The 12,873-nt window shown below is 45.3% G+C and overlaps 1 protein-coding gene across 4 annotated transcripts in view; it reads right to left on the bottom strand.

Moving 5' to 3' along the window:
* Positions 1–1,407: 1,407 nt before the first annotated feature.
* Positions 1,408–12,873, bottom strand: part of GIT1 (GIT ArfGAP 1) — a 120,575-nt gene continuing 109,109 nt past the window's right edge. For 3 of the 4 annotated variants that reach the window (XM_075594201.1, XM_075594200.1, XM_075594199.1), the window contains 5 exons: positions 11,734–11,823; positions 10,136–10,212; positions 8,939–9,121; positions 7,914–7,977; positions 1,408–5,860 (listed from right to left, as the gene is read on the bottom strand). In XM_075594201.1, the coding sequence (XP_075450316.1) occupies positions 5,648–5,860; positions 7,914–7,977; positions 8,939–9,121; positions 10,136–10,212; positions 11,734–11,823 (627 nt within the window). In that variant the 3' untranslated portion in view covers positions 1,408–5,647. The remainder of the gene's footprint in view (positions 5,861–7,913; positions 7,978–8,938; positions 9,122–10,135; positions 10,213–11,733; positions 11,824–12,873) is intronic. The other variant, XM_075594202.1, reaches the window with a different exon arrangement.

Consider the following 12,873-nt stretch of genomic DNA (forward strand, 5'->3'; position numbering starts at 1 on the left):
AGCTCAGCTCTAGAAAAGTCTTTTACCTTTAAATCCTTGCCCATTAGTAGTAGTGTCCGTTTGACACCCTTACAAGTGTAGCACAGCAGCTACAATGTATTCTTATATTATTACTAAGGTAACATTATCGATTCTTACAGTTTGCAGCTCAAACAGCTGGGACCATTGGCAACACATTTTCACTAACAGGAAAGTGTTACTAAGATCTAGCACTTCTTGGGAGGTGGGCTACAACCGGCTATAAAAAAAAAAGAAAGATTACTAAAGTATATTAAAGATGCTATCCATGCTTTTTTCTTTTTCAGTCTTTCATATAGGATTAAATCAGAGGGTCTTTGGTGCTGACCCTTATTAATTTCAGCTCCAAGGACCCCCTGCTTCCAGAGATGTATACCTCCGCAGTAGCTGCTGGTAGCCACTCCAGGGTTTACATTGTGACATATTTCCGAAGTTCCCGCGCCCTGCGGGCCAATAGGAAGCAGTGACATCACCTAACGCTAGCGCAGAATAATTTCACCAGCACACACGAGAACTTAACAGGAATCCCACAGTAGGAGGAGCCATTGCTGTGGTCACGTGTACCTGCAGACTACTTTGTTGTAATATTTAATGTGGCAAATACTTAAAGGGTTTCTCTATGGACCAAAAAGTTTCCTAATGCTGTGACGTGTTTTAAGGGCTCACATTTTGGTTAAAAAACAAATGTGGACACCTTGAAGTATTTAACATTTTTGTTTTGTAAACATGGAGATGAGACTTGGGAGGGATTTGACCTGACTTCATTTTGTTTGGTGTTCCGGTGTTCAGCGAGTGTTTGTACATATCTTACCCCTCTTATCTCGATTTACTCTCTTATGGTGCGATAATGATAAATAAAATACTTGATTGACAAACACTCCATTCAAGAGAACCGTACCACAAACATTAAAGCTACCGTATGTAAAACACGCGATTAGAACGTATGTCACACAGATCCGGCTTGATGGCGGTTCCATTGGTGCACTCACACCGAGCCCTTCCGCACATTTTAACTGATTGGCAGGGAGAGCGCGGGTAACGCTGTAAGTGCCTCTTACCTTCTCTCCAGCATCTGATTGCGACGAAGCGTCTCGCCATGACAACATGATGTCACAGTTGAGGAGCTGAGAGAGAAGGTAAGCGGCGCGAGCCCCGCTGAATTACAAGCCGTCGCTGGACTCGCAAGTCACGAGGAAGATGAAGTTCGGCTAAAATAATTAGAGAAACTTTCGGCCTGGGAAACAAGAAAGCAATACAGACAGAACCACCTGAAAGGGGACTCATTCATTTCTTATATTATTGGGGGGATTCAGGCAGGCATGCACCTTCATTCTTGAAAGAACAGCACCGATTTATTTTTCCGTAACCACAAAATCACACGAGACGGTCAAGTGTTAGTTCTTTAATTTGATACAAATGTACATTATGCATCTTTTTACATATAACACCCACCACCAAGCGCTCAGACACCGGTATGAGCAGAGTACGGCGTGGGGAAGAGTCAGTAGTGACACGAGATCACTGGGAGGAGCTGAAAGAAATGCAAGCAACAGGTTTTGAAAGAAGGGGAACCCCAGAGGTAAAACTGATGGCAACATTTCCCCAGCTTAATGGCCTTTAGGGAGTGGTCACTTGTGTGCAGTACAAAGCATCTCCCTCCCTGCAAAATGGCATTGTAAAAGTGCTGCTGCTTATTTTGTGCAGGCACTGCATAGCAATCTAATGACAGTCTTGTATTGCTTCATATCACATTATCAACACTCCACACCCAAATACCCCTATTAGGCACACACTGTCAGTGCTGCCTACGAACAGTGGAATCTCCTATATTAATGATCCAGCTTATTTTTTTTTGAGAACTTACCTCGAACTTCAGAATAACCCCTTTGCTGCCACAGCACCCCGCATCCCCCCCTTCCCCCAGACTCATTTCCTTAGGGCCCTTGAAGATGAGCTCACATATTAGGAGAGGTGAAACCCCTGCACGGCTACCATGCAAATCTACACAGAGTCGCAGCGTAGGTTGTGTAAAGCAAAGGAGCATTCACCGGTTGTGCAATTGTTTCAGCATTTATGCTGATGCTTCACCACAATAAAATCAACCGTCTTACAGCTTCATGCCTTTATACACAGGTGTGCAAATATAGGTCATTAAACCAGCACAGCATTTTGCAAGTCCCCATGTGAAAGTGATGTGCTATCGTATTAGAAAATGCACCTGCAGTTCTGCTTACTGAAAGGAAACCTAAGAAACATTAGCCCCATACAATAGTTAGAGCTGGTTGCCCCTCGGAGCATTCTCCTGTTCTCCAGGCACAACTGGGGCAAAAACTGCAGCAGATGTATCAAAGAAAAAAAGCCCATTGGTTTCATGGAGATTATTTTTCCTTTGATACAGGTTGTGTGTGTGTTTATTTTGTTGCTCTGGAGTTCCATGTTAATAAATAATCCCCAAAATGTGAAGGACTCTCCCTGTTGCTCAAAGGACAGGGGGTAAAGGTCACCCACATCATAAAATCTGGGAAACTTGGCAAGATGTGTACTGGGACGATCATAAATTCTGTGCTCTAAGCAGTAGCTGCTTTGCTGCCACTTCTTGTAAGTCAATGCGATACAGCGTCCCCACTCAGGCAGTGGAAGTTCACCACTGAAGTGACACGGGGCGCACCCTGGCATCACCTGAACCTTCTCTAAATGGTTGGCAATAACCACCTGGAGCAGTCGACACACTGATCACACCCACGGGTACCATGCTCTTATGAAGACGTTACCAGTTGCTCAGCATGGAGCGGATAAGTAGAGGTTTAGTACTTACAGCTCCATGTTGCATCAGAATGAGTTTTAATTTACATAACGTCACGGTTTACGGAGGGGTCAACAGGTAATAATATATTTAATATATACATCATATCATATACACACACAAACAGGGTCTCCGCACCCTGCCTGCTTTGGAATGCTAATTATAAAAGTCAATGCAAAGGACATGGCGGAGTTGGGAAAGAGCGAGCCATTGTGCCACTGATCGCACTGGTATGGCAACATATTACATCTGCGAGGAAACGAGGCGCAAATGCATAGAGTTAGGGGGTGATATAAGAAGGACACCCTGCTACTTTGGCTCCAGCAGGCTCCGAGCATTGGCATTGTGCTAGTCTTTAGAGCCGAGGTAGTCACCCCCAGTCCTCAAGAGCTACCAACAGGATATCACTGTTTCAGCATAGGGGGGCTCAGTCAAACACAACCACTGACTGAGCCAACTGTGCTGAAGCAGGGATATCCTGAACACATGACCTGTTGGTAGCTCGAGGACTGGAGTTGTCCGCCCCTGCTTTAGAGTAATGAGCGTAAAGTGGTCACATAATGAATTTTTAAACAGTCTTGTAAATGAATCCCCTTAGCATTCCAATAACACACACAAACACACACACACACACACACACACACACACACACACACACACGTATGTAATAATTGTGTGTGTATATATATATATACACACACACACACACACACGTATGTAATAATTGTGTGTGTATATATATATATACACACACACACACGTATGTAATAATTGTGTGTGTGTGTATATATACATATACACACACACACACACACACACACACACACACACACAGATTCCAGTGTACGATTAGCATTGGCCTGATTCATTATTCACGATTACCCTACCACACACTACAATCCATTCAAGGGATTGACTGTTTAAGGGTTAAAGAGTTGCAGTCCTCTCTGGCACAGAAGGGGTTAAGAAGCCAGCAAAGTTAGCAATATTTTAGTTGTGTGCGCTTCCCCTGCACTCACAGCAGAGAGCAGATACATGTCACTCAGAGATAAAGGAACAAGAAGTGGTGCACTGCTTCACAGATGCCAGGGACATATGTACGATGGGCTGCATTTGGCAGGTGATGCAGGAACAGTGTTCTAGACGAGAAGACACAAAGCGGAGTAGATCATGCTGCCTGTGCATCAGTTTCCAGCTTCTCTTCTCGAGTTGTATAGTCCAGTATTCTCAATATGCGTCTCTGTCACTCTCCGCATTGCAGTGCTTCCTGCGGCACGTGTGCACTGGACCAGCTCGAGAGGCAGCCGCAGTGGAAAATGGAACGGTGCAGTCCCACTGAGAGGCTTATTTACACAGCTGCACTAGCACTAGGTAAATCCGCCCTCTTGCTCCAAAAAAATATTAATTTCTCTTACATCATTTAATACTTTTTTTCCTCTCTTCTGAATTACCAATCCCATTCAGAAATGTCTAAGTATTTTGTCATTTGGATTATTAGTGTTGTAAAACAATGTTGCATGATAATAATTGGTTATGGGGTGAGACTCTCCGCATGTGACATCATTGCTTTGATCTTCGTCTTGATTAAAGCATTTTTGAGATTACAGCAGCAGCATATGTAGCCCTCACATTAGCCCTAATAAATGTAATATGTATTGCCCATTCCATATCTTTGTTGCTGGGCTGTTTGGTCCTATATGTGAAAAGCTAAAAGTATAGCAACTGCCCTCTGTAAAGTCACACTGCATCTTACATACTGTACCAGGGATGTAGTACCGACACATACACACCGGGGGAATTGGTTAGCCAATGAGCTTACAGCATAGGATCTGAGTGCAGAGAGACCTCTAGCCAGGCACACACGGTGCACGGAACCCGAGGGCCAGCCACTGAAGGGCCCAGGTGCACTGTATGTGCTTGGCCAGGGGTCACGTTGCACTCAGATCCTACCTGTATGTAAAGGGCCTGCAGTGGCCTACACTTGGAAGCCACGGTTATATAACTATTGATGGTACAGGAAATGCTTGCATAACCTTGAAATTAAATCATTTTTAAGTCTTTAAAATCTATCCCAAATTACATTTTTTTTATTTTCTTGTGGCCCTTTTACTCCTAATTTGTTTTTTTTTGGGGGGGGCGGGGATCTGGCCCCTTTAGTCACAGGGTTTTCCAACCAGCTTTCCAAACTATGAACGCGTGTCTTGGTTTTTTTTTTTTTTTTAACCTATCCTTACTACAAGCCAACAGACAAGTCATTTCTGCCATAATGGAAGGGGGTTTGATAATTCTTTCGCTAAGGTTAGTCAGGGCGAGTTTACAATCACTGCATAATTAACTTTCGTTGGGCATGAGCACCTAACGAGTACAGTGATTGGACAGCGCATGTTGTGTCAGTTGTTGCTGTGCTCTGCTATAATTTCATCATCTTTCTGCAATAAAATAGAAGCACAAGTGAGTGACGGTAGAAGGTGGTGTGGCGCGGCTGAGTTCTTTCATGCTATTGCCACGGCGATGTTGCTCAGTGGGACTGCACACTTTACCTTTCACTGCCAAGAGGTCCAGCAGCACAATGCTTCATCGGTTTGCTGGCCCCTCCAGCAGCAAAGGGGTTAATATAGCATGGACTGGAGTTGGAAGTTGGTAATTCCCAGCTTCATCCATGTCTATGAGCAGTCACATCTTGGACCCGCAGCCTGTGGGTATCATGGGAGAGGTGCAGGCATGTCCAGCTGTGAGGTTCCGGAAGAGTCAGAGCTCCGCGCTGCTCTGTAAACGGGCCCACAGCTCAGACTGAGGGTGCAGAGGTGCCGTTGGCTACGGGAGCCGTCACTGTTTTTTCTCGCGGGTGGTGATGGTGACCAGTTGTTTGGCAGCCTTGGCAATGTCGTAGGCGCACTGGATGACTTGCTGAGTGAGGAGCTGGTAGTCCACGGGGGCCCCTGGCTCCGGCGGGACGGTTTTGCGGCACTCGCTCTGCAGTCGGTACGCGCTGGCGTTCAGTAACCGAAGCGACGAGCGCACCGTCTCCAGCGCCGGCTTCTAACAGAGGCAACAAAGGGGGAGATTACAACATCAATAAAATCAACAATACACACACCCTACAAAACTGCTGAGTTGTTGCAAAACCCAGCGCAGCCAAAATGATGAGGCACCTAAACTTTAGTTACCCGCCCACCTATCCAATCAGATGGGTCAGCACAACGGGATGGCCAGTGACCAAGGACATGACCAATAAAACTCTCTATATATGTATTCTATATTATTATTATATAAAATGTGTATTTCATACCCTGCTACATATTCTCTTTGCTCCCACTAATAACCGATAGAAAATAATGGGGGGGGGGGGCGCAGCCGGGCGGGACCGCCCGTCAGCCCCTCAACTCCTCAGCCGTTCAGCCCCATAACCGCTGAGCACCTCAAATCCTCAGCCCCTCAACCGCTGAGCCCCTCAAATCCTCAGCCCCTCAACCGCTGAGCCCCTCAAATCCTCAGCCCCTCAACCGCTGAGCCCCTCAAATCCTCAGCCCCTCAAATCCTCAGCCCCTCAACCGCTAAGCCCCTCAAATCCTCAGCCCCTCAACCGCTGAGCCCCTCAAATCCTCAGCCCCTCAACTCACACACAGACAGGCACTCAGGCACACACACAGACAGGCACTCAGGCACACACACAGACAGGCACTCACAAATACACACGGGGGGTGGGTGGGGGGTGAATTGGAGCAGGGGGGGAATCGGAAGGGGGACCCCCCCCATGAGGAGAGAGTCTGGGAGGGAGCAGGGGGGACTTCCTTGATGCTGCAGTTTATTTAAAATCGCTGCTTTCCCCCCACACTCTCCTCCCCGCTCCCCTCCTCATTGGCTCACAGCCACACCACGTGACGCGTCGCCGCTTGGGATTACAATTCTCTTGAATCCCCTGGCGGCTGACGCGTCACAGCGTGTAGTGAGCTGTGCAGCCAGGGGGGACCGGGACCGGCTCTGGAGGATTCCCCTGCTGGTGGGGAACGCTCGTGCGGCCGCCCGCACCGACGGGCGCAGCGGGTCCCAGCCCTAAGACTTTCAACAGTCCTGATTGAGGTTCCAGTGGGAATAGAAGCATTACACTGGCGACACACTTTATTCGAGCTCGGCTAGTCCCACGAATTCGGGTATACCCGGGTGTATTGAGGTTTGTGACTGTTTTCTGCCCGAGTACATTGAGTTATTTTCCAAGCAGGGATTGAAGCATTTTATTCCCGCTGGCTGCAATACTGCATAGTATATATATATAAACTGCATTACAATTCATGAATTTATGCCATCTGGTAGACACGCGAAGCATTGCAGCCTATTAAATCCTAATCATTATCATTTAACAGATCAGCCGCCCATCAGCCAGGCATGAACCCAGGCTGGGAAGGCAAATGCAACGGGGCTTGTCAGAGGTTAGGAGTGGCGCATTCCAGGTATCTGCCAGGTACATACCGGGTATTTACTCGAATAAAGTGTGTCGGTGCAGTAAGTTCCGTTTAACGAACATTGATTTATTTATTGCTTGCTGTAAATGTTGAGATTGCATCACTGAGCACAGTTTGTATGAGCGGACTCGTATTCGTTTCTTGCTAGCCCTCCACACCATTATTCCTAAAGGAATAAAAATTGGCTAACTCCCCCATGCTCCTAAAACACACACCTGCCTCCCTCATCTTGTGTGCAAAGCAGCTCTATGCTACCAAACAAGGAGGTGAATCACAGTGGTTAAGATACTGGGTTTGTATGCACAAGTTTGCACATACGGTTTCTTTGCTAGGCCACTTACATTGTGCATAATGTAGGACAAACACAGACCTGTCAGGCCTCCCTGATTTGCACTGAAATCCGTTCAGATCAGTCTTAAAGACTTTGTCACCGAAGTCAAAAATATATTTCCTGGTTAAATATAGAACTCCTTCACGGACAGAGCACGCCAGATCTGGTCTCAAAGGGGTAAATAAAGTATTCTACAAAGTGTCAGTGGTTTCCATAATGTGTTCCTAAGAAATGCCTGCTTGCTCCCACCCTCACACTGTTCTTATTGTATATTTATTACATATCGTGTGCAAACACTTACCTTAGGGAAGAGCGAGGCCATCTCTGTCACTGCAGAGTGAATCTTCTCTGAACATGGGACAAAACTGCACGGGACAGAAGAGGGAAGTAACAAGTGAGAACAAATACACCAGCACTGCAGCAGGAACTCCACAGACTGACCTCATCTGCCAGCGGCCCAAATACAGAAAAACTAGGACAATGGCTGCCAGCAACAGATGTAAGCTGCACCCTTAGGCCGCAATGGAGAAAATAGAGCTAGATCACCATTGTACTCAAACCGTGTAATCAACCATTTTAAATGTATAGACCTTCACTTTTTAAAGCTTGGCCGCTGGTTCCTTCTTTCTTAACATCCTATATCAACCCGACCCTCTAATACATACCAAAGAGCAAAACAATATACTATGTATTCTAGTACATATAGTGTGCAAGCGCTCACAAGCATGGTCCTACGCGTGTATGTGAGTATGCCACGGTTGATCTAATGATCAAATCTCTGTACCCCATTGTACTGCGCTGCGGAATATGTTGGCACTTTACAAATAAAGGATAATTATAATATGACACACACACACACACACGTATGTATGGATGGATGTATGCATGTATATACACACACACACACGTATGTATGCATGTATACACACGTATACACACACACGTACACGTCCCCCATGGAACTGAAATGTTTACCATATGTGTGGTTTTTGGACCCAATAAAACACTTTTATGTGATTATCTCTCGTGCTGTGCCGGTATATTGGATCTCTAGGGATCCTCACAGACTATAACTATTTACCCTTTACCGTGCATCACACCTGCCTCTGCTGAGGCTTTTTTTCACTGTGTTCTGCCATTCTCTCTATATTATAGAGATAGGGAGATATAGAGAGACACACACACACATACACACGTTAACTGCATCCCTGAAAGTGTTAAGAACCTCAGGAATAACATGGTCCTCACTCATAATCCCCAATTTTAAGTGGAAGGTCTTTCTCTGGCCACGATAATGTGAAGCACAAGCCCGAGCGCTTCCCTCACCTGTCGTGCTTGAACTCCTGTGCGGCTCTCAGCAGCTCCTGAATGTTCTTGGTGACTTGCTCCGTCCTGAGGATAACGTCCTCTGTGCTGGGCAGCGTCGGGTCCAACTCCAGCTCCACATCTTCAGCCTCTGTGTGGAAATCCTCATCTCGAGACAGGTCCAGGAACCTCCTCCCGTCCAGCCTGCACGGAACCAATCATCAACATCTACAAACAGCCCAGATAACAGGCCTCCACCCTGCGGCGTCTCGCACTAGGGGCAGTGCAACTTCTTAACAATGCTTTTTTGTGAACGAATATCATTGGCTTCCTTGGACATATGTAATTCCTGAAGTATGCCCAGGACATACTTGGAAACGAGAGGTAACTCTCAATGTCTGACTTCCTGGTAAAACATTTTATAAATAAACATTTAGTTACTTTTTTTTATATTATTAGAGACCTTTTTGAGATTGTATTTGTATCTTATTTTTTTGTTTCTTTGAAAATGAAGAATGTTCTTCTCAGTGGGGACTTTGACCAACTTGTAATCTTCTTTCCCCCACATCGTTATGGGCCATATTTACCAAAGAATGCTACTCCGCAAGACACCTTCTGTGCTGGTAGACACCTTATGGGTCCCTCAGCTGAATGGGCCATATTTACTAAGCGATGTTACTCCATACTGGAAGACAACTTGTATCCCATTAGGCAAAGTGAGGTCTCATATTTCTGCATTATACATGTGTGTGTAATTGGATTTACAGAATACAGAACCCACCCACATTATAAATTTGATTTTTTTTTTTTTTTTTTAGATAACACACATAGCAGCACTAATCCACCGAATTTAGCTGAGTGTTCAGAGGTAGGGGTCGGATAAGGGAATTCTACTCTGAACATTCTATTGAGAATCTGCACCCCTCCCCCCCAAAAATAAAATAAATAAAAGACTAATCAAAACTACAATGAACAAGACAAACAAGAGTCTGACAGAATAACTAAAATATGCATCAGAAGACCATTGCATTAACCATTTCATTGTCCGTGTTGGTATTTGTTCAATCACTTGAGATCTATCCACTGTCACAAGGGAGGCATTGACAAAGATATTTACAGTATGCATATATAGGCTCATGCATTTATAACACGCTTTTAGAACGTGCAGAATATTTAGCATCAATATATCAGGTCTCTGCTGCCCTCATAGCCACATACCCGCTGCCCGTGTCGGTACTTTGAGTGTTGTCGTAGTCGCTGTCTGTGCCGCTGCCGTGACGATCCGCTTTAACTGGCTGGAGAGAGACCGCACGTCACAAATCTGTCTCCCTGCAACCTCCCCATGGAGCAGATATCTCCCCCTGCTCTCCCCCTCAGTTCCACATGCAGATCACTCCTGGAGCCTTTGTAAGGCTGAGTCCAGGGTCAGCGCTGACCCGTGCTGAGGCGCGCTGACGCTTGTCAGTGAGCCCCTGCAGCCGCAATGAGAGCGGCTTTAGCAGGGGCTCGCGCACGCGTGCGGAGGCGTAGGTCTTACCAAATTTCTAGTTTGAGCGCTCACGGGAGCACAGGGCCGGTCACGTGAGCGGTTCGCCCAATGAGGGCGAACCAGCTACGTGACGTCACTGGCCCGCCCCCCGACGACGCGCGAACTAAGGCCAGGGAAAGCACCCGCTTTCCCTCAGCGCGCCTCCGCACGGCTGCAGTTACCATGGACTCAGCCTAATACACCTGTCAAAAGCTGGCTGCACAATTAAAGCAGCAGTGCCAAATAGCAACTGATTCTGCAGTAACTATATACGGACAGCTCTAAGTGACAGAACAATCATTCGCATTTCAATTGTGGTTTCACCAATTAATTATCTTTGCAAACTGTGAAAAAGCTCAATAATTAATAGTGCAGAATATTCAGCGTGTGGCTTTTTTTTTAAATAGAAAAATGTATCAAAAACGGCTGCAATAATCAGCTCTGAGTTATCAACCGAAAATGACAACATAAAATTGTAAAAATGACAACAGCCGCCATTTTTTCATAGGCCTTAGGAGAGAGAGAGAAAAAAAAAGAAGAAGATTGGCTGCATGGGACTGCCCCTTTAACTGGAGCCAGCCCTCTTTGATTTGGCAACATGCAGGGGTTTTTTTTTTATGATCAGGGGCCACTGTATGATCCCTACATGTTGTATACTTCAAAATAAGGAACACAAAAGAACAGCAACATCACAAGGGATGACCGGAGTTTGATATGCTGTATATTGATGATATTCCCATAATAAGAGTGAAATGGTGGCTCTGCATTGCCAATCCCCAAAAATATGAGTTGCAAGGAATCCCCTGTATGCGGAGACGTTCTAGCATCTGCATTGTTCCTGGAGACGTGTAGAATACGTTAATACGTTAATACCTTCTAAAGCAGGGTGAGGACTGCAGTTCAGCTCACCCTGCTCAAAAAGGACCCAGGCAAACTTCTGCTTACATAGAACCGTGTGTACAGAGCTTCGAACACCTCACTGGTCTCTTCGTGCGTTCAGTACAAATCAGTACTCTCCATAAATGACATAACATAGCTCTGTCATGGAAAAGCAAGGTACAGTATAACAAAAGAAACTAGGGGTGTTACCATCTAAAAAAAAAAGTCTGAGAATTACTTCTTTAGACCATCACATCCTACAACGAATCTTCACTTTTGGTTGGAATCTGGACTCTCCCCTACTAGAATTTCCCCTTTCACCACTTCTAATGGTCACTCATTCCCCTCCCTGTCACCCATGCGTTCCCACTCTTCCCTAACGTGTGTACAAAGGATGGGGGTACATCACCATGTTCCGGCCACTGTCCAGGGGTCCAGAGAACAGAGGGGAAGACAGAGGGGGGAAGGGCACAGAGGAGGCAGAGACCCCTTTCCGGATCTAAAACAGGAAGGGGAGTGTCAGGCAGCATGCAAACAAACACGAGGATTACGTAACTCAATGACAGGTTGTACATAGAACAATCACGGGATCCCTCCCACGTGGAACAGAGACACCCCCACCAAACGTTACCAATAATGAGGGGACAATTACAGGAAACGCAGGAACAGGAGGTAAACAGGGCAGACACCTGCTAGTATCAGTAGAAACTACATCTCATGTTGATAACATGGTATCGGCAGCACAGAATTGCTGGAGTGGAGGAGGGCGACGTTTAGCCTCTCATTTAAACAACAAGAATCCCATAAAGGGAAACTCCCTATTTCAGAGACGTTCCTTACAAAATGGCCGCATTGTGACGGATTTAAAACACTGTGAACATGTTAGCAGAATAGCTTTCTACATTATGTAAGCTTTAAAAATATATATGTTTAATGATTTAAATACAACAGAAATAATGTTACATTCTAAAAAAAAAAAAAAAAAAAAAAAAAAATGGAATTGTACGTTTCTACATAAACCATTCACGTTATTAAAGCTGCCGTTTAAATAAATAAATAAATTGCTGATCGATCCGTTCTCCTGCAAATCGATCGCTGAAGATTCGGCTCGGGGTTCTTTATATCACTGTTAGGGCTGCAGAAGATTACCCAAGATGCAAAGTTGTGTGTGGAAGATCATGTGACCAGGCAGGCACTAGATACAATTGGTGCACTGCTAGAGAGAGGGCAAAAGGGGTGTGCCAGAGCCTGTCTCAGAAGTGGAAGGGGATGTGACTTTGTAAATGGTAGCTATAGAAACAAACATTTTTGTAAAATTATAATACATTAAAAATGTCTTTTAAAAAAAAAACAAAAAACTATTTTTAAAATGCTACAAGTATTTTCTCATAGTACAGAACGGATGTATTTATATTTAAAAAAAAAAACACATGTAGGATATTGCTTGAACTGCAGCTTTAACACATAAGAGATATGTTCTACTCTCTCTATTGACGGCTTCACTTCACTTGAATTGAATTGTTAAACATTGTGGTACAAGCCCCTTTGG

Source organism: Ascaphus truei, chromosome 3 (assembly GCF_040206685.1).
Source record: "Ascaphus truei isolate aAscTru1 chromosome 3, aAscTru1.hap1, whole genome shotgun sequence".
NCBI classification, from domain to species: Eukaryota; Metazoa; Chordata; class Amphibia; order Anura; family Ascaphidae; genus Ascaphus; species Ascaphus truei.